The sequence below is a fragment of the Dermacentor albipictus genome, chromosome 4 (assembly GCF_038994185.2).
Source record: "Dermacentor albipictus isolate Rhodes 1998 colony chromosome 4, USDA_Dalb.pri_finalv2, whole genome shotgun sequence".
NCBI lineage: Eukaryota > Metazoa > Arthropoda > Arachnida > Ixodida > Ixodidae > Dermacentor > Dermacentor albipictus.
The window spans coordinates 42,610,614-42,638,173 of NC_091824.1; the positions used below are offsets into that span (position 1 = coordinate 42,610,614).

A 27,560-nucleotide genomic window follows, 5' to 3' on the forward strand; every position below is an offset into this window, starting at 1 on the left:
CGTTCCCGGAGTCGAGATTCACTGGCCGAATCGGAACGGCCCGCCATTAGACGTTCCGGACTGCGGCTTCCAAGGCGACGCTCCGCACTGTCAAGGACCAGGCAAGCTTATGCGGCACATTTTGAACTCCTCAGTCAACGGGAAAGAACGTGATTGGTGTGCACACATGAACTGTCTGCTAAGGCTTCCAGGCTGTAGGAGGATCTAGCGTTGCATGACATACGACGGTAGTCACCCACCCGGGCGCCTACTTTCAGAAAGTTTTAGGAATGTTGCGCACCATTTAGAAGCGAAGCGTGGGGTCAGTGAACAAGACAACGCGCCCAGCGAGGCGAAACACGAAATTAGCCTGTAGCCTAGCTGACGGCCATTCAGAGCACGGTGCCGTACCGGGTCGCCCAACGCCCGGCATGACTCCCTGATATCAGTCTGCCAGGCGTTACCAGTCATGGGCTAAGCCTACATCGCTTAAGAACTTGAGCAGTAATCGGGGCACCTCCTTCCCGGAAGTCACGTGACCGCCTGTGAATGTGGCGTCGTTCGCACTAGAGTGCGGAAAGCCTAGACGCCCAAGTGCTTAAAATAAGCTACTAATGTTGTAAAATTTGTGCTTCTTGGTTATTCCTTCATAAAGAGACATGCCGATCAGACATTCACCGATCATTATTGACTGATGCCCATGAAGCTGGCTGATTTGCTTGTTAGGAGTGCGTTCTAGTTTGAGTGAAGAATTGAAATAAATAAAATTGCTGAGTGGAGCTTGACACGCATTTATTCCCTTCTTTCGTCATTTCTTGCAACATAGCAATCTCGGCAGAAGGCATTTTGTGGGCGATTAGACACGAGAGCGCGCTGAAAGAAATGGGATGAAACGGCATCCTTTTGTTTTCTGTAGACATACACGTACTCCTAGCTTATTTTCTAATATAGCGGAGCGTACTTATTTAAATCTTCCCATGAGACCACTGCTGCACCACAAGTGTATTTACGTGAAAAGGTTACGCATGTCTGTCTCAGAAATTATCGCGGAAACATTCATTTGCGGGAGATGCGGCACAAGACGTTGTTCCGTGGTCTATTTAGCGAAGCTGGCACATTTATTTGCTCTGTTTGTCTAGCCTACAGTCGATTAGCGAGAGCTCATATACCCGAAATTGACGAGTGCGTTAATCGGACATTGAATACTCTGCCATGCATCGCAGGTACCAAGCAGGGTGGCGAAACAGAATCTCTTTTAAAGCTTCGTACAACCTTGTACGGCAAGCCGTCGCATATTCACGCCTGTACTTGTTTACCTTTCTCCTGTTACCGCTTTTCACCCGCTCACAAATGCGAAACTTAATCCCTTGTTGGATGAAACGCCTGCATGTATCGGAAGTTTCTCGAATGTTATCGATAGTTCTACCCATTGCCTGTTATCACTAAACTTTGTGTAATAAGACACGAATTGTCTAGTACTTTCGGGGGGGGGACGCGAGCCTCAGCAATTACGCTGGAAGGTTCAACAGGCCGTGCATAACAGTCGACGCGCTTACCCTGCAGGTGAGATTTTCAACATCGCTTACTGTACTCGACGCTATCATTGTGCTTGACTGTCACTGTTATTTTGCGCACAGGCTCACCCAATAACGCCGTAACATCTGAAAAACCAGATGTCACGTTGTGATGTTTATCGATGCAAATTTTATCCCAGTCAAATGAATGGCGCTAAAGAACATGATAGCCCGTACTCTAAATATTATGATCGGTTTACTGCGTTCAATCCTCAGTAGCCTTGTGATCGCAGAAGCAAAACAACGGCCTATACAAGTTCATTGCATTTAAGAACTGTTCCGACACTCCATTTGCTTATAGATACAGCATTATGGTCAACCTCTTCATGACAAACTTATTCGAAGAACTGGGCGAACTTTTGAAACTTTAGGAGCTTATGAAGGTGTGTTCATCATAACACCATTTTCCGCGTCAGAATGCCAGTCATCCCTCTTGACAGCTCATCACACCTTCTGTGACTATAAATATCCCAGGAATCGAAAAGAAACCGGCAATGCACTACCTAGAAACGAAGTTTCTCACGCTTCTGCAAATACATCATTTTCGGGAGGATTACGCATTCGTGTATTCACAGACGGATCCACATCAAATAACAGTTCGAGTGCAGCTTTCCATATTCTTGCATACCGAGAACACGGAGGTTACCGGCTATCTCATACGACATCGTCCGTGGTAGCATGGCTTTTTTGAATATTACGAGCTGTATGATCTATTGCGAAATGCAACAACAGGCGGAATTGGATGGCATATTCCAACTCTAATGGAAACATACAAGTGATAAAAGAAGTTTACTTTATTCTATATGACTCCATAATATATAATATTATTAAAAAATTTAACGTCGCCTCTCTGCCGGTCATGAGATTTGTTTTCAGTGGCTACCGATCCACGTTCGAATTTCGGGAAACGAGGTGCTGGACAGATTAGCTGGTGCAGTACACGCATTAGGTATCCTGACACCCATGACGTCTTCTGTATCAGACGCCAAGAATGTCATTCGCACTGTGCGGCATAAACATTGCAACGGAATGCACGTTTCACAAACATGGAAAGCCTTCACTTTTATGCAGAATTGACACATTCCTGCGATTTTCACCTAACCAAACGATTTTTCGCTAGGTACAGCGTATACCCACCTCACTTCTTGTGTCGCATCAATAGAGGAGCGTCCCCGCATTGAAGTTACTGTAATAAATTCGACGCCTAAGTGGAACTTTCACGCAGTGTACTTAATATGACCAACAGTGAGTTCACCTGCGTGATCGCTTGAACACTTTTGGAAGACGTTCTCACACACTGAGCGAAGTATTTATACCATGGTTATGCCCCCATAAGCAGAGGCGTGCATTACGCGCTGTGTTAATTTGTGTGTGCGCGCGTGTGTGTGCGTGTGTGTATGTGTGTGTGTGTGTGTGTGGTTTGAAAAATCTCGATACAGCGTTCTGTTGCTTAATGCGTGCTACATAAGTGCTTTGCCGAGCGTGAAAGAAACCCGCGATTGCACACAATGAGCCTCGAGCGGTATTGAGCAACAGAAAGCTGTATCGGGGTTTTTTCAAATTGCTATACAATATTTTTTCATTGAAACTTTTCATCTAATTATGACACTTGAGAAGTTCATAAATCAATCATGCATTTAGGCGGAGTGTCATAAATTTGCTGGGTATCTCCAAGCGACGGCAAAGCTACGTGGTATTCGCATATTTTTAAATCTTGGGGCGTGATAGTTGGGACTCCCTGTATACGATATGCGTATAACTGTTAGGAAATGCATAATACGGACAGAAAAAAATATTCATTGGTGCACCAAATATGTTGGAAGTGTTGAAAACATGCATCTTGCTAGTTGGGCATACAAGTAAGCTTACCTATGCTTCAATTAATTCCCCTAGAAAGTGTGCTGCGCTTGGGTATTAGAAACAACTGCGCAAGCTTCTCGTCGTGAGTGGAGAAGGCTGACTTCAAAATAGTGGCCTTAAATTTTTTGAAAGCGTGCTCTAGTCTGTTCACATGTATTCACACGTTCATATGGCTTTCCGTTTGTCCGATCTATTATGCACGGTAAATTGTGCATTTCAGGAGATTTACAAAGTTACAGGCGTCGCAGTTGTAGTCACCTTGAATTTTGAATGAAAGTGAAGACGCGGTGCTCATCATGGGGCAGAGTTTCCGTCGAATTTTTCCGCACCGTGCGCAGTTTTTCACGTTAGCAGAGTCAATTGGGAGGACCTGACTTCTCCGAGGTTAGTGGTGCATCTGGATACCATCTGCGGAGGTTCAGGAGCAATTTCGCGCATTTTCTCGATCTGTAAGAGTATGGTATCATGTCTCCGGAGGATACGACTCATGTTAGGAGTTAATGCTGAATCCCTGAGGGTTAGGTTAGTCCATGAATCTCGGGGCGCTGGTTTGTTGTTGGTGGGTACATGCTGGTCAAGGTTATCGGCTTCTTGAACCGCGTCGCTCATAACAGAAGGAAGATAACGCCGGTGTAGTAAGTCATTACGGAGTTTTTAACAGTTCAATGTAAAGTGCTCTTTTTAGTGCATATGTGCTTGAAACGAAAAGCTTGGCTATACGGAGTAGCAGTTTTACAATGTTTTACATGGCTACTATGAAAATACTGGTGCTTATCGGTTGGTTTTTGTAAACCGATGTCACAAGTTTGTTCTTGTGCACACCTACACTGATATTCAGAAATGTAATTGCGGAAGCTGAATATGTATGGTTGGATGGACTCCATCAAACTGAGAAATGAACTTCGATAACTTTTTCGCCGTTTGACAGGATAGGGAATACATCCCCTATGAACCTTCTGTAAGACGTTGGTTTTAGCGCACAACTCTCAAGATACTCTCATTAAAGTCCATTAGGCCCATCAACATGTTGGCATAATTGGGACGTTCTACAGCGAAGTTGGTTTTCTCTAGCCCCTGTGTCCATACCCCACATACGTCCTGAGGGGGGGGGGGGGGGAGTGCTTGCGTCCTTGTGGCGACAGTAATGTGTGCACCGATCCCGGAGACAGTGCAGTACCGGACCAACCCGCGGTGGAGGGGAAACACAGGCTTCATGGACTCCAACTTCCAAAAATACGTTTAATAGCTTTGGTCTTTACCTCGCCGTGCCTCGCCGGGAAGTTATTGCCCCTTGCTCTTACTTGGTATTGAGGCGGCTGCCCGACTGGGGCGCCACCACAGCCACTTGGCAAACCTGCTTTTATTCCTGAAAAAAGCCAGTCGACTCTCCGTTCTCACCAGGTCAAAACGTGTATTCCTTGCCTCCTCTAAACCGAGCTCCCAAGACGTGGTGACCCAGGATATTTACGTTTCTTTTTCGAGCACTAGCCATGGACGAAGCTGCTCCTATTTCTGCAGACAGAGACGACGCCACGATTACGTTTCCTGTCATCACCGCAGAGCTTCAGCTTCCCAGCTTTTGGCCGAAGGATCTCCGACTTTGGTGTATGCAAGTAGAGGCCCGTTTTCAACTTCGGCGCATGACTTCACAGACAGCAAATTACCCGCACAGCGTCGCCATGCTACATCCCGCCATCACCAATGCCATAGAAGACTTGCTAGTGGGTACGCCTTCGTCCACTGCATACGACGACCTGAAACGCACGGTCCTGCAGCGCTTCGAGCCATCGCAACAGAGCACGCTCGAACGGCGTCTTTCCGAGGAACTCGGCGACGAACGACCGTCACAACTGGTGCACCAGCTGTGTCAGTTACTGGTTGAGCACTCCAAAAACGAGAACCGGCTTCCAATTTTGCGCGAGCTGTTCTTGCAACACATCCTTTAGTCCGCATGCATGGTACTGGCGGGTTCCGACGAGGTGAGTCTCGATCGGCTGGCTACACCCGCTGACCACATATGTGACTGCTCGTCTTCGCTACAGCTATCTATCGCCGCTGCAACGGTCTCAGAGCCCGGCTACTGACTCTTGCGCCCGGAGGAAACAGTCGACTGCCTTACCAGTGCACAGGAGAAGCTGACGACTGGCGGGAACTCTGACGACCAACTTCGGCGCAAGCGTTCGCTTTCACAGTCTCGCAGCGCACAGCACAGATGGGTGCTTGTGATCGCCGACGTTAGCTTTGTCATAGTGGTAGCGGTCTTCATCAGCCATTTCAACCTAGACGTGAGTGTTGGCGAGCAGTGCCTAAAGGATAACGCCACATTCCTCGATATACTTGACCTGGAGTTCAACCTCACCTCATCGGGTATCCGTATGAAGTAGATCAGCTGAAACGTGATCTAACATTTTGTCCCACGAACAACGCAGTAAACGAATTCGAACTCTACAAAGATTTGACAAGAGTTTTCAAGACGCATGCGCATCAAGGAGTTTTTTTTTTCGAAAGACCAGACGTTGGAAAACGGACCACTCTCTTAGTTTAAAACATCACTTACACCGCATACATAGACAAACGCACATGCGATAGCGCACATGCGCTCTCGTTCATCTTAGGCGGCGATCATGGTTCCTTTGAATTTTGAATGCATACTCGTGTCGGTTAGATGCTTTGTGGCGGGCGCTGCTGTGTCGGTGTCTCAGTATATAAGCGTGTTAATCAAAATAAAAATCACTTGGCAGTCAGCGCTTGTTTTGGTTGTTCTTCTGGTCCCTTGTCTATGTATGCGTTGTAAGAGATGTTTGAAACAATGGAATACCAACCAGCCCGTACCCACACCTTGCTACTATCAAACCACCTAGCACGTGGACACCGGAAGCCGAACAGTGCCCAGACCTTGATTTATACATAAAGTTTATCTCAAAGTAAATTCTAGAGTCAGCGTGGCAGTGACGGAAACGCAGAAATTTGTCCCCCGCTACGCACAAAATCCTTAAGGAAGTCACGGAAAGAAATGATATTGTAATAAAACCAGCACACAAGGCGGCAGTATCGTAATCTGGTCTATAGAAAAATACAAGAATGAGGCCCCCAAACAGCTGGGCAACCACACCAATTACAGAAAATTTGACTCTAACCCAACTTCCGACTACAGCAATACTGTGCGAATCATAATAGCGGATCTCCTGTCCAGGAAACTAATCAGGGAATCTGAATATCGCTTCATGATGCCCAAGAACAAAGAAGCAGGCTGCTTTTATCTTCTTCCTAAAAGTACATAAGGTTGCAGTCAAGAAATATTTACAGCAGAAATTCCAGGTCGGCCTATAGTGTCTAATAACACACCTACCGAGTCGCTATCTAAATTCTTAAATCACCACCTGTAAAACATCCCAACCACCCACCCATCTTTTGCTCAAGACACGCCGCACTTCCTTCGAATTATCGATGGTATCAACGCCAACGAAATCCTTTCCGACCATGCTATTCTAGTCACTTTGGATGTTTCTGCCCTTTACAGCAACATACACATGAGTGACGGAATTGAAGCCGTATCGAAATCCGTCGCTGTCAATCCCCAAGCGCATGCTTCTGAAGTTTACCTGTCACTCCTTAGGTTAGTTCTCACGCTCAACTATTTCGAATTCTATTCTATTTAATACCTGCAAACTTTCGGCACTAGCATGGGAACACCATTAGTTCCCACGTATGCGAACATTTACACGGGACAGCTTGAAGCGGACCTGTTAAAATCCTACACTTTGAAGCCCAACACTTATGTGAGTTACCTTGGGCGCTATAACGTAATGTTATTTCAAACTTTTCTAGTGCAATTCTGCAATCAGCCCTTCACGAATGGTCAAAAACTTTCTTGGGCCATCACCACTTCGCCTTTCAGTCATGCGACGTCGCGCAAACCCTAATAGCTCCCCATCTCACATGACCTGTACACTCTCATTATGCATGAGCGGACTGAACTAAAGAAGAATTGTTATTTCTGATTCGACGCCTTTTCGTCATTAGCCCTCGGCTATTGGTCAATAGTTTTCGGGCTGCACTCGCTTCACATGCCTGTCACGCGACGTCACAAAACCGCCAAAAGTCACCACGTCAAATGACGTGTATGCGTTAAAGATGCATTAATATGCCGAACAAAACTGAATTTTGTTCTGAATAGCCGCAGGCTGCCCCGTTCCGAAAGGAATAAAAGATGGCCGCCACCAATCGTTCAGCCAATGGCTACTCGCTCCTGCCGGAGAGCATAAATTTATTTACGCACAATATATCTTTTTTTGCGTTACCATGTAACGTTTTTCGAGCACTTTCGGCCCGTTTACGATCTCGCTCAGCGAACGTTTCTTTGCTGAGGGTCCTTTTTTAGTGGCGTTCTTAACCTTCCGTTGCATGCCGCCGCAATTTTCGACTAGCCACGCCTAGGTAAGTAAGAGAAAACTGACTAGTCGCAAACGTCGGCACCGCCCTCTTGATCCGGTTATCGATTTTCAGTGCACTGGCTTGGCCCCGTCGAATCCATCTCCACTTGAGCGTGCTCCTCGCCTCTTATCAGCCACTTAGATAAGACAAGCTGCTCAGTGTAGGCATTGTTATTCTTTTTTAAAGCAAATGAAAGTGGCCTTCTATAAATGAGGGGAGAATGTAAGCGGTCTGTCTAGACAGCCCTGCGGGTGGCCACTTGAAGCGTGCGTCGGCGCTTACGCAAATTTGACGTCAGGAAATTGGAATAAAGACATACTGGAATAGGTTTACGTTATAGGGCCCCCTTGACGACATATTTCTAATATGGGAACATGGCACAAGCGCGTTAACCGAGTTAATTAGCCATTTCAATCGCTTTCACCCGAGTAATTTCACCGCTCACCACTCTCCTAGTCAAATTAACTTCCTCGACACGACTGTCTACATAGAAAAAGGAAAACTGAAAACGATGCTTTACTGGAAGCCTACGGACAGCCAGCAATGTTCAGACTACAACAGTCATCACCCCGCGATACTACATACAAGGAATTTTTCGTCGGATGACTATACAAATGAGAAGAGTCTGCAGCGAATACAACGATAATGTCCACCACCTAAATGATCTTAACGCAATACCAACAGAAAGAAACTATCCACAAGTTGCTCTCGACAGAGCTTATGATATGACGTCAAGATTGGAGAGGCAGTCGGAAGTAGCTAAGAAACATCCTACGCCAGAATTTTGACAGACCACCAGCATTTATAACAAAATATTCTAATGCCCTTCCAAACATGAACATCCTACGAAAATACCACCCAATATTATTAAGTAACGAGCGTCTGAGAAAAGCGTTCGCAGATGTACCAAGGGTTGCCTATCGCCGCAACATGAATTTTAAAGACATGTTAGTGCACGCAAACGTAAGCCAATATCACTCCCCCATAATATAAGCATATTGTTTGCCCAGGTGCGAAACCTGCAGGCACCCCCAAAGTGACATTAAAATTAAGAATTCCACAAATAGATACACACACGAAGTGAAAACTAGGTTTTACTTATACAAGTTTGGATGTGATTTATAAGCTTGAATGTTCCATCTGTAAGAAACAATATGAGACAAGACAATCAATGAGCGTCACGTTATACGGGCATTTCGCGGACCCAGCTAAAAAGCTTCTCAAAGCCGTTGCCGAGCATTTCAACCAACCAGGTCATAACTTTGATGAACTGAAACTCTACATCTCACAAATTTTTCTTTCTGAACGAGAAAAAAATACAGAATCATACTTTTATCCATAAATTCAAGAAATTGCAACCAATACGCATAAACGTTTTAAGGGAGCTTTAGAATCTATTGGCTATGCTAAAATTTCAAGTTATAGTCAACAACACTTAGTTATTAACATTCGGTTGCCTAGTGGCTGTGTTTTTTTTTCTGGCCCTTTCTTTCTTTTTTCCCTTTCTTATGTGTTTATTCCATTTCAGAATTCTTTTCACGTGCAACCTTTTTGTTGCTGCTTTCACCTCGTGCGCGGGAAAGCTTTTCGAAAATATGGTGCACGACCGCGTTACCCAGTACCTGGAAGACAACGACCACCTACCAGACACCATGTTCGGTTTCTGGCAGCACCTCTCAACGCAGGATATAATCTTACAACTAAAAGAAGGCCTTCTAGATCACCTAAACAGTCGACGCAAATACTCCATAATGGCAATAGACGTCAGGGGAGCCTTTGATATCGTTAGCCACGACGCGATCCTCAACAATCTCGAAGGCACCGGCTGCGGCACTAGGACCTACGCATACGTCAGAAACTTTCTGATGGACCGCACAGAAACAGTAGGAATCTGCAACATCCGCAGTGAAAGCTTTCTACTTCCAAACAGAGGCACCCCGCAAGGGTCGGTCATTTCAACGCCACTCTTTAACGTAGCTATGATCAAGCTACCCCCACTCCTCGAGACCATGCCAGATCTGCGTCACGCGATGTATGCTGATGACATCACGCTCTGAACCAGAGCTACGAACGTTGGAAGGCAAGAAAGTAGCTTACAAGAAGCCGTCGACACCATCGAAAGCTATCTCCGAAACTGCGGCCTTCGCTGCGCCCCAGATAAGTCTGAACACCTCGTCCTGAAAGCAAGAACGAGACGCCGACCACCCAACTACGAAGAGCCCGACCCCAGCATCACACTCAACGGGACAACAATCCCGAAAGTCCACACCATGCGAATACTTGGACTCCACATCCACAAAGACGGATCGGGAGCTGCCAGCCTACCGAGACTAGAACGCACCCTTTCGCAACTAACACACCTCGTCAAAAGGATCTCAAACCAAAGAAGTGGGCTCAAGGAGCAAGACATTTTAAGAATAATACAAGCGCTCCTCACCAGCCGCATAACATACGGCACGCCGTACCTGGCTTTAAATAACGCTGAAATAGAAAAGCTGAACCTCATGATAAGGAAGGCAATCAAAGTCGCTTTGGGACTCCCTGCCATGGCCTCTACATCACGTCTCCTTAAGATGGGCGTCCACAACACGTGGCAAGAGCTCGCCGAAGCGCACAAGAATAGCCAGCTGGAACGACTCAAGCTCACGACCACAGGGAGATCAGTACTCCGACACCTCAACTACAGCGAGACGTATGTCGCAGACACGGACAAGAAAGAGCGAATAGCACCGGACGTTCGAGAGTGCATTTGCATCGCACCTGTCCCGCGCAATATGCATCCCATATATCACAAGAGTAGAAGACAGGCTAGAGCCAACGCCATCAAACGAAGTTTCAAGCATGACCCGAATGCCCGCTACACCGACGCGGCCAAGTGTCCGCATCGAAACGCAGACGCTCTCAGCGTCGTAGACTCCCAAGGCTCTGAGCTAGCATCAGCAACCATCAAGGCACGCAACCCAGAAACGGCTGAAGAAGCGGCAATTGCTCTCGCCACCACGACATGCACAGACGCAGCGGTTATATTCACCGACTCTCAGCCCGCCTGCAGAAAATTCTTGAGGGGCCGCATCTCTGCCGATGCCCTCAAGATACTAAAAAGACGAAGCACTCCGCTCCCGTACACATGCGTAACGAGGGTACCCCGACACGAGGGACTAGAGGGGAACGAAGCAGCCCACGCCACTGCCCGCGAGCACGTCAGCCGGGCTCCCCTCTCCCCACGCGCTCTCGGACCCGTGACAGAAGAGGCGGAGGCCGTACCCACCAACTATTCGGCCATATTGCAACACTACAGGCTCGAGCGTCAAGTGTACCCTCCACTCACCCTAAACTCGACAGCGAAGAAAGCCTAATCCTTAGACGCCTGCAAAGTAATACATACACGCACGGAACGATAATGCATCGCCTCTACCCGACGCTCCACGGCTACCTCTGCCCACTTTGCAACGTGCCCGACACTCTGGCACACTTGCTCTTGGAATGCCCGTGGCAGGAAGGCAGCAAAATACAACCAGAAACGCACGCAAAACGAGCAATAGAAGCAAATGACCTATTCGAAACGTGGGAGGCCAAGCTAACCCTCGGGGACCTGGAAGACCAACGACTGCTCGTCGCCAGGGCCAAGAGGGCATTCGAAGCCAGAGGGTTCCTGGACTAAGGAGCCTTCCCACCTTAGGGTGTTACCCGGCCTCGCTCGGGACACTGTTTCGTTTAATAAACGTTTCTCTCTCTCTTCATTATCTCTTTCAGCGACACCATCGCCCACGACCTCCAGCGAAGCAGATGATAGAGGGGTGATGTGCCCACGGCCATTGACACGCCGGCTGACACACGGCCGTGTTACTGCCTTGTGCGCAGCACTCCTTTATTCTCAATTCTACACCCCCGCCGCTAACACACCTTCACTCTTTGCAGCACCCATCTACCTTATACCACATCTCCCCTTTAGAAGAACCCTGCCTATATACACTGTGCTGTGGAAAGCGTATACCCATCTTAACGAAAAAGTGCGCGAGAAAGACGTAGACGAAAAAGAGAAATGACCTCGCAACTAACGGTTGCTTTCCAAAAAACAGAATAAGAATAAAATTATACTGAAAGGAGAACAAAGCACCCTCTCTAGTGTGCACGATAAAACTAAAATATCATACATGAGGCAACAGCAAAGCTGGCTAATCAAGAACTGATTTGCGAATAATGTCGAAGATGAGACACTTTTTCGCGCACGTTTTCGTTAAGATGGAACCACACCAACTCGCCCAGCTCTCAGTTTTGATGAAAAGCATATGTGGCCTTGAAAAAGAGAAGTGTACTTGTCGAAACGTTGGCTCCCGCTATTGGTTCTCGTTTTACCCATCGACGAGCCATTCTTGGTGAGCTTGAGTACGCGTGTGTGTGTACCCTATCTTCTTGAAATGTTCTTGCTTTTTTTCTCTCTTTTATTTTTCTTGCGTTACAAGCCTAGAATTTTAGGATAACCGGCTCTGACGTAGCCTACCTTCCGAATCACTCAGATTTGTGTACACGTTAAAGAACCCCAGGTAGTCAAAATTAATCTGGAGTCCCTATCTCTACGGCATGCCTCATAATCAGATCGTGGTATTGGCAATTAAGAACCCATAATTTCATTTACCTTCCCATGTTTCTTCATTTAAATATCCCGTTTCCAGCATGTGCCTCTGCACACGCACGGTGAGGCTCATTCAAAATATTCATGTCTATAAGTACATTCTACACATATAAATATGTAGCAGCATATCTGAACATTATAACCGAAAGCCATGCGAGTTGCGCCTTATTCACAATTAACAACAGTGCGACATAAATACAACGGACAAGAATTAAGGGAAAACCCAGAGCACTGACTCTCAACTGCTTTGAAGAAACAAAATAGGGGCAAGAAAAATGAAAAAAAATAATATACATGCGTATATGGCACATGAGAAACAAAACCGAAAGCGGATAACAAAACACGAAGGTAGGTAGCTGTGTTAAGCAAGGGAATTCTTTTATTCCGTGTACGATAAGTATCGCGCACCGTGTGCCCATGCGGTGCTCAAGTAAGTACAAGGGACAAATTGGGTGGTGCGCAAACGTGAGGTTAAGCTAGCTTCAAAGAAAAGCAGAGAAGCAAGACCAATACCTGCATTCAGAGCAGCACTGCAAATCATGCAGGTGCATCCCTAGGTTTTATGAAACGGCTCTGCTTGACAAACGTGATGACAGAAGGTGAGAGATTAAATCATGAAGCCTTCCACATCAGTAACAAAAAATAAAAGTGCATTAGCCAGCCGTTTGTCACACTGAGGGATAAAAAGCTAGAGTTTTCCTCGAGCAATCATAAATCAAAACGTAGTGACATTCACGGGCCGCAGTAACCCCGCCCCCCTCCCCTTAATGTTCTTCCCTTTTTGCCTTTCTCATTTTCTTGTATTCTCAATGTTGATATTGTTGATATGCGCATGTGCGGAAAGAAGCAGAAAGAAATGAGGCTGCAGGAATGTTTGTCTTAACAGACTCACACGAAGAAAGGACACAAACAGTAATTGCATGCCTGTTCTTTGTGACCCCCAGCACTAATTTCTCCGCAGTATACATATTGCATTTTCCTACACTCCGCAGATGCTTTCCGCCATATGCCACAGCAGGTAATGCCCGGGAGGCCTGTTTTTGTGAGCGTGCAATCTACGCATGCGAAACATCTTTTTTTTTTCTCTCTCTTGTATGCTTCTTCAAATGGTTGCAGTTGAGAGTCAGAGCTTAGTGTGTTTCACTTCGTTCTTGTCCGTTGTCTTCCTGTCGTACTGTAGTCAACATTTGAGTATATCACAGGGTGGCTTGTGCCATACCCAGTAATGGCGCCAGGAGAAGAATGGGTTAGCGGGCGCCTACCCTAAGATATTTTCTGCCACCTCTAATCTCGAAAGCATGGACTTGATGGTGTACACTCACAATTGAGTGGTGCAATCGAGATGAGGCTTCCTCCCAAAGTACTGGAATGATATGAAAAAAAGAAAACTTCGAGGTGACGACACTGCTCTTTGTTGAATTTTCAGGTAAATTTCAAATCGTCATCGATGAGGGTTACAAACTTTGTGTCCTAGCTATGACAGTTCCTGCGGGAAGTGCTCCTTCCGAACGTACATTTTCATGCCTGCGTCGGCTGAAACGTACGCGCTAAACAAAATGTCCCACCGAAAGGCTGAGGTAGCGGGCATGGAAAGCGCCACAACGCAATCACAGGACCTCAGGGCCACTGTAGACGCATTTGACGCTAGGTGAACTGTAGATGCAACACGAAAATCCGCTTGCACTTAACGCGAACGCGCCTTGTAACTCAAAGTGTGCATGCATATTTGTGTGACTAATTACACTCATATAATGAAGTCAGCCGTGCGCTTCTGGGCGTTGTACGCTTGCATAAAGACTGATGAAAACAAAATCCAGTCACAAATGGCTCTTTATCCACTGACCGATGTGGCTGAAGCCAACTGACACCCGTTAACCTGCGAAGTTTCACAATGCTCAGGTCTCGTCACAATCAATATATCATTGCGTCTGTCACTTTGAAATATTGCTCTGCCTCTCCTCCCCTCTCTCGTTAAGAAATTCTGTGCACCATCCATGGACATACCTCGAAGAAAAAATGTTAGAGGGATAAAGCCACAAAAAGTTCAAGAGGACTGGAATAATGAGCGTTACCGTTTTTTCCAGCGTATGCCTTGCCAACCTTAATTTCTGCGTCGTAATTCCGACAGTATACACGACAATGTTTTGCTTCCTGTGCTTATAAGCTGGAGAACCTTGCTGAAACACCGCAGAAAACTTCCTAGTGAGGCTTTTGTCTCCTACATTCGGATCATTTTCAAACAGGTATCTGTCATTTCAAAACCGTCGCAGTTTTACGTTGAGTGGCGCAGCACTTCAGATAGCCAATCTTTTTTTTTTTCAAATAGAGACTACATGGCACAGTGCTCTGCTTCATTGTTTATCTATACGAACGATGACGTCAGACTCACGCAATAGATTATGTCTTAAACATGGAAACCCTGGTGTGTCTCCGCCTCCGCAATTGCTTCCGGCTCATGCAGTCAGCAAAATCACAATCTCCTAGATATATTTCCGTTATTCAGAGGCAATCCCTCGCAGAGGATGCATCGGTGGAACAGGCTTACACAAAAAAAGGAAGCAAGCAGTAATTGCATGACTCTTCTCTGTTACCCCAGCCGTAATTTTCTCGCACTCTGCATATTGCATTTTCTTGCATTCTGCAGATGCTTTCCCGTCATACGCCACAGGAGGTATTGCCCTGGCTGCCTTCATTATTATATCAGGAATATCTGCGTTCTTCGTAATCAAGTAAGTACGTTGTTCCGAATGTTGTTCCAAACGCCTCTCTGATTATGCCTGCAGATTACTATTGTACTTTTCCATTTTGGGGAACGCTTTTTGCCACGCGTAGAGTAAACACAGACCAGCTTTTGACCACAGCTTTACAACAAACCCCACAAGCACTCGGTCTTATACGCTTATGTAGGCTGGACTGTATCTTGCGATGTATATTACTCAAACTACTTTCCCCTGCAGGAAATTTTCACATCGGGAATCACAATTACCTCTGCACCTTTATTTTTTTCTTGAGGAACACTATTACGTCACTTCTTTTTGTTGAAATTTTCACTGTAGTATGTCCCGTCAAGTGTGCCATATGGTCTATTTTCTGAACGACTAGCCGGAATTATCCGGGCTCTCGCGTTTGTTAAAGGCTTCATTTAGCCTACTTACTTACTTCATTTAGCAGCTATACCAGCGCCAACGCTGTCTTCTGTTGTGGTGACTTATGAGCTCTGAATTCTAAAATAGTCGGTTCAAAAACGGTCAGCAATGAAGACTACCTAACCAATTCGGGGTTGACCGTACCTGTACGCTGTAATGACGGCAGTTGCGAAAAATATCGTCTAAAACCCTCTCTCAATATATTAATGTTCTGACTTCGTGCACGATTTCCTGTGATAAATACATGAAACATTAGCGCTGAGAAAGAACATGGCCTCATGTTCAAAAAAGCATCCCTTTCGTAAAAGCGTGGTTTGGTATTGCTCATCGCCGACGTGAGTGCCTCTTTATTACATCTACCTCTATGGAGATTCTGCAGTGTCCCTACTACAGCCAATCAGCAAACGTTCTTACGTAATAGTTTTGCGAACACTAGGTCCTGATGTTTCTCTCGTTCGACCAGATTGAGCCGCATAATACACGTTACGCAAGTGCGTCTCATGAGCAATTATTCAATCCTTTATTGGTTTCCCAGTTCTCCGCTACACGTGCACGAAACCATAAAATAAAGCACATGCAAAGCGAACCAATTCGCACCGCGCACAACGAAATCAGCGCAACCCCAGCGAGTGTTCGTTCCACGGATATGCATGCGTCAATAATTAAATGCCTCCTCCGAGTACGAAACTCGGACTTCCGGCTCATAATCATCGGTAATGAAATTGTTCGCGCCTGGCGTCGTCTGCACACTCGATTACGGGCCACGTCTGCACGCAGGAAACTTCAGTATGAATCTCAGCTCAACGACCAGTGGTGGAAAATAATGTGGGACGACATTACGCTGCCGGGCAAGTCGCTCAGCAGGTCCAGGGTGAGCATTCCTAGCCACAACGACAGCAGTTTGGCCAGCCAACCCGTGAGTATATGCCCGCTGCAAACTATTCGCCCTCCACGCGGCCTATATAATCATGCTGCCAGGCGCCGGGCAGCAATAGCGCTATTGTTCTGGATTCAATTTGCCTCGCCTTGTATACGGCATGCAGGTTTCGCAGAGTAAATGAGCTCGTTCATTGTTTTTTTTCTTTTTTTATTATTGAAGTAGTGTGTGACTGTGAAGTGGCTTCGATCGCCCAGCCCTTTCATAGGGAGAAGATAGAAAAATGGTTCTTTTTGACCTGCACGGCTAGAAAAGATGTGATTTTAAAATTATACCTTAAATTAGCGCACGCGGCAAAAAGCACCGACGCCGTAGTTTTGATTTCATAATTCCTACTTAAACTGCACTTTGTAGAGCATTCGTCAGAAGTTTAGCACCGAAAGCTTTAGGTTATGTCACTTTATTTAGTTCTCCGGACGGTGAAGGGGTTCATAGAAAGACAGAGGCTTGAAGTGATGAACGTCGGCAAGAAAGTGCACGCCGTAAATTAATCACGAAAATTGCTGAGCTCACACAAGTTGCAGAAACTCGCGGTCACGAAATATCATTTCAGTGCATTCTCAGTCACACCGGAATAATTTGAAATGAACGAACAGACAGATTGGTAAAATGCGCGCAGAAACATAAATAAAAATTTGCCATTCCGCTCCTCAACGACGCGGCTATACATATATTACCAGAAATATCAGCGAGAATATCGCTTGTTGCGCGGTTGGATGGTCGCGAGACTAAACGGTAAATTTTATACGCCGTAGATCCTAGGCTGAAATTCGCTTTCGACTTGGTGGAGCCTGCGCTAAGCAACCCGCCGTGGTTGCTCAGTGGCTATGGAGTTGGGCTGCTGAGCACGAGGTCACGGGATCGAATCCCGGCCATGGCGGCCGCATTTCGATGGGGGCGAAAACACCCGTGTATTTAGATTTAGGTGCACGTTAAAGAACCCCAGGTGGTCGAAATTTCCGGAGTCCTCCACTACGGCGTGCCTCATAATCAGAAGGTGGTTTTGGCACGTAAAAGCCCATAATTTGTTTTTTACGCTGCACACTTTCTCTTTAAGCTCTCTCTACAAGCTATGCGTCGCGTTTGTGTGCAGTAGCCTCACGTGTTGGTAGACTGCCTGCTATACGCCCAACAAATGCACAAGTTATGCTTCAAATTTAGGGATCTATGCAATCAGACATAGTCATTTGGAAAAATGCTTGGATCATGGCCAGTTAGGGGAATTGAATTGAAAGGCGCCAGTGCGGTGAAAGACATATTATTTGTACCATGGCCAGTTAGTAGCCTTGAAGTCAGCGTAGGGAAAGACATGCTTAAAGTACTTACATGTCCAAGAACTACTATACAGGCCATTTAAGGCCGTGACTCACTTTCATTGTAGTGGCTGTATGTGTGTTTCACCCTTGTATATGCTAGTGTTGCGCATGTTAAGGTATCCTTTTTATTGTCATTTTCCAATTTATTGACTACTAAAGAGAACCTATTTATTGCAAGGACGGGGAATGGAGTAGTTCGAGACGTGTTGCTTGCAAACTCTCCGTTTAGTTGTTTACCACCACGCACTTGGTCGAACAAGAAATGTTGCTGGAGCCCGTAACGTTTCGACAAATCGAGTTGCCTTCGTCAAAGCAATAACATACATTTCTCGAGTACGGTTTATCACTCGTAGCAAGCTGTGCTCTGTATCAGGAACTTATGTAACAGCGCGAAAAAATAAGGAAGGAAGGAATCACGATGAACACCGAATGAAAACAGTGCACAGGGCAGATGGCTCTCTTGGAAGGTTATCTTGCTGGTCAAGAGAGCCCAGCAAGCAACCATTCTGTATCTGGACCTTGTAAAGTGTGTCCAGTGGATACGCCGCAAGAGCGTAACTACAAGTGTTCTCTGTCACGTACATCCGGCCACAAAATATTACGGACCATGAAGTCCGCGGAAAAGCTGAGCATCTCCGCAACAGCACAACGCAGCCTGGTATTTCCATTTCGAGCCTAGACTAGAATACGCCAAAAACGCTGTCGTATACAGCTTTACTGGCTACTGCTATAGGCTGCTCGGGTATTGAACGTTTTCTGAGATCCTGTGATCCGTAAACTTTTGTGGCCGGGTGTACGTGTCACTGCTTCAATGTCTTTACAAAATTTTTCACGTCTTCCACGGGCAGCAACAGATTAGTTTCAATGTTGTTTGCGACAGGTATATGTCATTAGGAAACCAGAGCATCGTAGTTGTTCAACAGTTACGATAAAGGTAATTCGCTGCCGTCTTGATGTTGTGTTCGTACTGTGTCTTGTGAACCTGCATGCTTGTTTCTGGCTTAGTGACGTCACTGTGAACTCGTTAATGCTTTAGTGAACTTCCGTTTTATCTGTAAGTATCCTAGGATGGAAACGTTCCCCCTACAAAGCTACATACAGTACCGTAAGTGCCCTTCAATGTGCCCATAGGATAGAAGAAAAGTGCGTGAGCTTTTTATGGTGTCATAACAAACGTATGAGTAGTGCAAAGTTGCAAAACAATGAATTTATAGCTAATCACCCAACAGAACATTAAGATACAAGGTACAATTCATTTTATGCAAACAAATTGATGTTTAACAGTTTACAAATAGCATATACTGAAAATCTTAGTCCGGCCTAGCGTCTAAACTTATACACCATCAAATAAACGTGCTAGAAATGTAATAACTGCTTTTCTGTCTATCGGGCATTAGAAATAAAAAGATGACTAGTGTTCCATGAACGGTACAAGCCCTCGTTGGGTATTTGTTTTTATTAATATAAATTTAAAGAAAACACTAGTGACTTTATTCGCGCCGGCTACTCGTGGTCGTGCGGCAAAAAAAGAATGAAAATAATAATTTCAATCAAAGCAGACAGGCATTAAGAACAGCGAATACAGTTTCAGATCACGAATGTTTGTTGAAGTCGAGCACACATCCAGCAAAGTGCGGCATCATAGGCATATGCAGAAAAGAAAAAAAAGGGGGGCAGGTCAGCGTTTATACTTTTAATTCTGTCGAATTAGCATGCTTTATTGATTAGGTTGAGCTTTCCCTGCAAGATCGAGATAATGCGCCAGAGAATTGGCAGCTTTTTGTTTTTTGTTTTATTCGCTTTTAAATACGGCAGGTTCGCCCACTGAAATAGTCGGATATTTCAAAATGTTAGCTAAGGAAACCCAGTGGAAAAAATACGACAGATATAACGAAACCACGAAAGACTGTTTAAAGTCCGTAATGAAATATCAAAACACTAACAAGGTGATTCCATGAATCACAAGCAGGTTCGAAGAAAAAAATGACTATTAGACTACAAGCATAAGCCCAGCATAAGCAAGTCATTGTAACTTAGAGAAGATATTTTTCTAAACAAAAAAGAATGGTAGGTACAAAAAGCATAACGTCTGTGCTCCTCTAAGAAAAGTACGCCGAACAATACATTTTTATAGGACTTGGTTTAAATTGGGAAGCGTCAGAACTCTAACAGCTGTTAGAGTTCTAGAACTTCATGCAGGAAAAACAAGCCGAAATGAAGCGGTAGAAAGCATGCGAAATCACCTGAGATTCGGCGCAAAATCAGCAATCTTTCTAGACTTGCAAAGCTTAAGAAATTTACCTGCGCTGAACAAATGTACCGACTGCCTACAAATGAAACGAAAAATTCCACGTGGGACTAGTGACTCCGCGCAATACTGGCTTGTTACGCCAGTGAAAATAGTTGCCTCAGTTTTCTGCTGCGTTCAGTGCGCTTCAAGACATACTGTTCGCCGTAGTCATCAAGCCGCTGCTTGGATTGTAAGGTTCACTTAGTCACATGGCCGCTACTTTACGAAGGTCGATGTCACTTTAAGCCTACCACACTTTTTATTAGGACTATGGTAATTTTATACCCATAAGAATTGTAAGTGGCAACCAGCGCAGATTACCGAGAAGAAATAACCGTGCGATTTCTAAGGACGCGCAACTTTTCAAACAAACGAACGCATAAAAAGTGATAACGGCCACATGCGAAAAAAAATGATGGCTGAAAAACACTCGAAGGCTTTCAGTGCAAGGATAACAAACCCGACAACCGGCGCAGTGATTCTCTTTAGCTGAACATAAAAAAAAACGCCGTGGCTACTCAGTGGCTATGTTGTTAGGCTGCCTCGCATGAGGTCGCGGGATCGAATCCCAGCCGCGGCGGCCGCGTTTAGATGGGGGTGAAAACACCTGTGTACTTAGATTTAGGTGCACGTTAACGAATCCCAGGTGGTCGAAATTTCCGGAGTCCACCACTACGGCATGCCTCATAATCAGGAAGTGGTTTTGGCACGTGAAACTCAATAATTTAATTTTTTCAACATAAAAAGGGAAGTAAATTTTTTAAGAGATAAGAACTGAAATTGCTTTGTCTTGTCACTTTCTTCTTGTTCTTGTCTCTCTGTCACGCTACATTTCATAACCAAAATATAAAAGAATAATATCTGAAAACGCTGAACCTTATCTATACCACACGTATCTGCAAAAAGAAAACTAATTACAGACACAAAATTTGCGCATGACAATAGTTTGTCGGCCTGCTCACTCTTTTCTTTTTCTATTCGTCGGGTTCCTTGCCAGTACAATAGTTGTGCAGTGTTTTACACCAAAATGCAGCTTCAAGCTGCTTGCCTGATTGCAATTTTCGTCCTTTTCTTTATTTATTTAGTCGTTCTTGAAATCAGTGTCCAACGTGAGCACTCTACAAGGGCTGAAGATATCGGGCGTCCAACTGGGGACTGTAAAGGTACGATTGTAGCTGGAACTCTGTGCACAAACCGGAACGTCCAACGCTGAACCTATAGTGGAATTTGTATTCTCTCTTCTTGGGAACACCGCAACAGGGAATACGAGTGGCCATAAAGCCGCTGAACGTCAAGAAGATTCACGTGAACCGGCAGCTCCTCGCGGAGATCAAAATGGTGAGCGAGAAAATTACGCAGGTTAATTTATCGAGCGTGTCGGACTCCATGTGAAGCGAAGCTCTCGTGCAGCGGTTATTAAGATGCTATCAAACTAAATGCGATAAGAACCATTGATGCCATGACACCCGTAAGCTGATGCCATGTACTACATGTCTGCGCACTGCACAGGCGACAACTTTATCGTTGTATATTGTTTATCCTCGCGCGATATTCAAGGTTCGCAATGCTTTGCCGGGATGCAAGCGGCAACCCAGGCGGGTTCAGGCCGCACGATGTAGATGCAGTGACGTCAGGAGGACCAAGGCGACGCTTGACGTTTATCGAGGGAATGATTGCGAAGAAAGGCGCGCAGAACGTGAAGGACACTTATAAGGCTGAGAATTACTTCGCCCCTTTACAATCTTGTGGCCTATGCTCTAAAAGCAAATCTGCAGTGTGTGTGCGTGCTCTCGTAGGTAATCGGCGGCTTGGTGCACGCTGCTTTTTCAGCACGACAGTGGCAGCAGTCGTGATCAGCAAATACCGCAAGGTTTCGCAAAGGAAGCTTCACTTTAAAATTATGAGCGCCTTGTGTCAAACGAAAAGCCCTTGACGATTGCGTAATCCCTCAGATAGATTCTACCCAGAATATGAAACTGAAAGCACAGCAATCCGGGCTGTGGCCACGTGACGAGTAAATCGCTTCTTGAACGCAAATGTGCGAGAAGCACGAGTCTTCTTTATACAACTGTAAAAGTAGCACAACATCAGTTATATCGGTCAGAAAAAAAAATGAATATTTCAATGTCCATTGCTCCAGTGAGAACACGACTTGTAATATTCAAGACATGTTAGGTCTCACAATTTCTGTGCATGTCCGAAACTATGGGACCTCCTTTATTACCCTGACTTAGCCCAGCACATAATTTTGATACGCTTTGTTGGTCCCTCGATATCCTGACTTAAGCGCGGAAAACATAACTCAAGGCCTATAGTAGCATTTTCGATAAGCTGAAGCGATTTTTCATTTGTGTGTAAGTTGAGAAAAGGAATTATTGATGAAATGCAACGCAAATACGTTACTCCATTCAAATTTAATTCAGTTCAACTCATCGTTTTTCCCATGAATGTATTCTCCGTACCCAGAAATAAAGTTGAACAAAGCACTAACTTTCCTTGACGTGGAATGGTGTGTGGGCGTCCGGGTTTAAACTTGTGCTCTGGCTACACAGATTACCGCTCGCCTTTGGCAGCGATATACCATTTATTTAAGGGCTCCTTACAGAATCTCTCTTATGCTTCATCCCTCCACTTGGGAGATTTCTTCAAAAATCACAGCCACAAGGCCTTAAGCGCCTTTCTTCACCATTCGGATGCAATCTAACGGTTACCAACGGTTAACGGTTACAACGCCTTGTATTATTTTTAGCCACCCCCAGATTAGATTAGCTAACGAGATATTGTTCTGGTTAACGTCCCTGCTCCCACTTTTACTTCTAGTCTCTATCTCTCCCACTTATCCCCTTCATTTTGCTGATTCTGTATATTATCTTTTTTATAGCTCTTCTCCACACCTTGCACACAGTGTCGTTAAAAATGTTTGTTCTTTTTTTCCTCCCTCTCTATGGAGTAAATTGGACGCATTGTATGATTCCCCTTTTCGGAAACACATATACTCTGTCGCCGTTGTGCTTTACAGATCCATGACCTCACGCACGAGAACCTCGTTCGCTTCGTGGGTCTTTGCTTGGAAGAGCCCAATGTTTCGATCATCACAGAACTGTGCACGCGAGGAAGTTTAAGGGTGAGTCAGCGCTGCTTAGTCGTCTCTTCGACCATGCCTTGTTTCTTCAACAGTACTTAATCGGTTGCTTAGCATTCGTGAGTGTAAAATGCGTCGCTCACAGCGCTGTCATTCATTCATATCAATGTAATTTAGGCCTTCATGAAAGTCATTCCGAACCACCGCTGGTATAGAAGCGATGCCGCATGTAGGAGAAGCCTGAGTGGAGGTCGGAGTTCGGGCGAAGGGTTGTGCTCGTATAACCTGGTGACAGGCGCAGAGAGAAAGCACGCGGAGTAGAAGCTCTTAATATCACGTCTTTTCTTTTTTTTTCTTAGTATGCGTGCGCTGTGAACACCATCGGGATCTTTAACATTAGGGCCTGTGCTGAACGCAAACTTTCCTTATACTCCCTCTCAAAGGACATGCTCGAAAACGAAGAAATCAACATCGACTGGATGTTCAAGTGTTCCATGATTACGGACATCGTTGAGGTGAGACCGTGAACATTTTATTCCGATAAGCGAAGCTTGACTAATTCAGCCGTGATTTCTTAGATATGTATAAGGCATGCATTCATTCCTCATAAACGCTTTACTTCGCGCAATTTTGTTTTTGCTTGTAAATTTTTTCGTAGTGTTCGTAAACGAATTCTTTATCAACTTATACTGCATTGACACACCAATTTTGTACCTGTTTACAGGGACTGCACTACCTTCACGCCACTGCCATCCAATTCCATGGGAGGTTGAAGAGCACAAAATGTATAGTGGACGGACGATTCGTGGTAAAGCTGTCCGACTATGGGCTGCGGCATCTCCACGCACAACTGCCTGAACCTGAAGACGAAAATCCGAGTAAGTGAGAGTCTGGAAGTATTATGTTATTAGGAGTAAAATGTTCAGGCATATCTTTTTTCTTATTGCTAGATGTGCTTTCATTTCTCACGTGATTAGTGCATCAAATAATGCGTGTTTGATTGCATCTGGTCCTCTACCGGAGGACGAAATTAGACATTTTATACATGAAAATTTTACCATTAAAATTTTTATGTAATATGTAACATTATTATATCTAAGAAATGACCGATGGTGCTAATGACGAACTAGAAAATAACTTAATAATATGCCTTAAAGCAAACTAAGAAGGTCGAAATGCGACGTAAGTCAGGGGGCATACTGAATTGTCCATCACCAGAACTGAGGACTCGCGAAAGGTTGTTGCAATTCTTCTGGCCACAACATAAAAATAGCAAGTCTTAACCACCTGCCAGATTATGAACGCCTATAATTCTCGAGTGCTTTGTATTCGTGATCGAAAGTACCATAGCTGGCATTGTGCCAGTCACGAAAATTGGAAAGTACCGTTGTAGGGTTCAACATACCAAAACTGCAGGGTGAATTGTAATAGAGGTATCCGGATTAATTTTAAAGCTAAGCTTATCATTAAGTTAAAACCTAACTTAACTAAGTTCTATCGCGTAACTGTTTGTGAATGCGCGTCAATGATGCACAAGGTGGCCAGAGTTGGCCGCTTTCATGCACCTAAAGAGAAACACACTTGCCGAAAGAGGACGTGCAGTGAAACACGGTGGGGCATGAAGGAACACGACATGGTAGGACACATACGCCAACTACCAGCTCAATTTCTTTTTTGCGCGAAAAACACTCAGCGCAGCCCACCACTATACAACCAAAAGCTCAAGAGAGAGTCAACATTTACAGACGCCAGCAATCACACGGGCGAACGCAGCCTCCCTCCACCTAGCAGACGGCCGAGAACCGCTGAGCCTGAGCGGTTGGCTCGGCTAAGTGGACGGCTCAGACCTGGTCTAGCTCGTCTGAGCCGAGCAGCATGGTCTCCCATTGCTGCCGGGTTTGAATTTTGCCGCCCACGAAAGGAGCCGCCTTCGAGCATGCCCATGGAATACGTGGCAGACCCGCACTGTCCTTACATAGTTTACACTGATGATTGTATTGTCCCGGATAGAACCTGCTGCAGGCCACCGGGTTAGGATGCATGTTTGTATGCAGGAGGCGCCAGGCCACCGCCTGTTTCTTGGTTGACTCGGGATGAGCTTGTGGGTACCGGTCCGTTTCCCGCCGATAGTAATCGGTGATTTCTTTGTATCTCACCATGCACTCTCCTCTCGTTCCTGGCTCGGCTGGCTCACTTGCTCGGCAAGTATGTCCTCGAGCTACGTTGTGAGCGGCTTGGTTCCCCGGGGAGAGAGGAGCTCGCGGGCGGCAGAGAAAAAAAAACTAAATTGGTCAAAAGAAAAAAAAAATAGCATATCTTATATTTGCCACATGGCAGTGGGACGTATGACGTGATGAACGTAAATAAAGTCCGTCATCTAAAAGCAACAATTTATTCTCGAGCATTAACGTGCCTCCCGTAACTTTGTGTACCTGTTCTCGCCTTTTCGCGGCGCTTGGTGTCCTTCGACGAGAGCTACTAACTAGTTCAAAACAAAATTCTGCTTGAAGAGAAGAAACAGCTGAAGCATTATTACTAAACTACGCTTTTACAATGCCAAGAAACGCCAGTCTTACCGAGAAAAAAGGCTTCACGAGCTACAAAGCGCTCAAACCGAAAGGCACATGGCGACGCCAACTTGATGCTTCTGCACCGGCCCGCCCTGATCTGATACATTTTGGGGGTGTCGGCGCGCGACAAGTTAATTCTTTTATCGGTACCGATTGACTAAGCTCTACTCTAGCAGCCAATTACCAAACTTACTAACTTTGAAGAACATTTATCGCAAGGGCACTACGGCTGAAAAACGAAAAAAGAAAGTGCAATAGGGTGTGAAACAGGGCAAGCTGGTTGAACTCCATCATGACCGCAGTTAGAAAAGGGCCGGTGACGCAAAGAGAAAAAAAAAGACTGCAAAAAGAACTTGCCCTGTGCACTTGCTTTCTCTTTGTCATCATTCCTATTGCGCTAATCAGTTTTAATCAGTCATAAGGAACAAAAAATACTTTCATATCGCTGACGTAACATTAACGCATCAGCATTGCGCCTTCGATGCGAAATTTGAAGAAAGGAAATGGTAGACTTTTACCTTCATTTGCTTTTCTCATAATCGACCACTTTACCGCAATGATAACAGAAATATAGAACTTAAAGAACGCTGCATCAATCATAACTGGTTTAGTGTTTGACTTCATAGTCCATTTATTAACACTCGCATTTCCTTGCAGGGTCCATGTTCTGGACTGCACCAGAGTTCCTGCGCCTCAAAGAACCCCGGCAACATTCGTCGCAGAAGGGAGACATCTACGCCTTCGCTATAATCCTCCAAGAGGTGATCACCAGGTCGGGACCATACGAGTCACTGGAGCGCATCGGCCGCACCAGATCGGTGATGGAACCCGAAGGTACACCCCCCTCCATAAACTCATATTCTCGTTCCGCATAAGTTTCACCAAGTGCATCGAACATACCGGCAAAGGTAGGACAGTTTCGCGCTACGTGCGAAGCTTTTTAAACGATATCAGTGTATAGCATTGCGCCGCGCTCCTCTCCGGACGGCGTTAATGAAATTAAACCCCGATGTTTCGCATGTCAAAACCACGACGTGATTATAATGCATGTCGGAGCGGGGTACTCCGGAATAAATTTGACCCCCTGGGCTTCTTTAACGTGCAAGGCATACGCGTGTGTTTCCATACGTCCCCCATCAAAATTCGAGCACGCCGGACAATGTCAAACACGTGACTACGAGCTTGACAGGGCACCGCCGAAGCCACTAAGCTACCACGCCGGGTTGGACGGGAAATAGAGGAAAATGATACGCGAAAGACAGAGAGGTTAGCCAGGACTGGGCCTGGTTTGCCACCCGGCCCTGGTTGAAGGGGAAAGGGGGAGGGAAATAAAAAGTGCATAAGAGGAAGTTCGTGTTCAAGCAATAACCGCGGGCGACGTTTTGGCGCGACGCAACCGGCGATGCAACTTGCGCTGCGGAGCATAAACACCACCCTGACCTATACCAGGCATCTCACCACGCTGGCACGATGAGCAGTGTCGTCAGCGGCGTTGAAGGCGTCGCATGACAGCAGTGCAAGAAATGAAACCGTAGGAAAGCCGTCGGCGTTTGTGGCTGGAACTTTGCTGCCTGCTAAGGGTCGGACCACTCTACGCAGGCAGCTGCGCCCCAGGAACAATTGAGTTTCTCCGCACAACAGTGAAAAGCAGATGGCGTGGAACGCTGTCCGACGCTGAGGAAGTCGCGCTGCCCCATGCAAAGCTGGAATACCACGGCCTGTTCCAGAGTTGGTCTGAT

At 45.7% G+C, this 27,560-nt stretch overlaps 1 protein-coding gene across 1 annotated transcript in view; it reads left to right on the top strand.

The window, feature by feature from the left end:
* Positions 1-1,514: 1,514 nt before the first annotated feature.
* LOC135907135 (atrial natriuretic peptide receptor 1-like) overlaps positions 1,515-27,560 on the top strand; it is an 82,247-nt gene continuing 56,201 nt past the window's right edge. Inside the window, exons 1-9 of the mRNA XM_065438788.2 lie at positions 1,515-1,542; positions 15,125-15,209; positions 16,404-16,542; positions 21,255-21,332; positions 21,430-21,507; positions 23,189-23,293; positions 23,695-23,766; positions 23,976-24,129; positions 26,479-26,655. Of these exons, the coding sequence (XP_065294860.1) occupies positions 16,450-16,542; positions 21,255-21,332; positions 21,430-21,507; positions 23,189-23,293; positions 23,695-23,766; positions 23,976-24,129; positions 26,479-26,655 (757 nt within the window). The 5' untranslated portion in view covers positions 1,515-1,542; positions 15,125-15,209; positions 16,404-16,449. The remainder of the gene's footprint in view (positions 1,543-15,124; positions 15,210-16,403; positions 16,543-21,254; positions 21,333-21,429; positions 21,508-23,188; positions 23,294-23,694; positions 23,767-23,975; positions 24,130-26,478; positions 26,656-27,560) is intronic.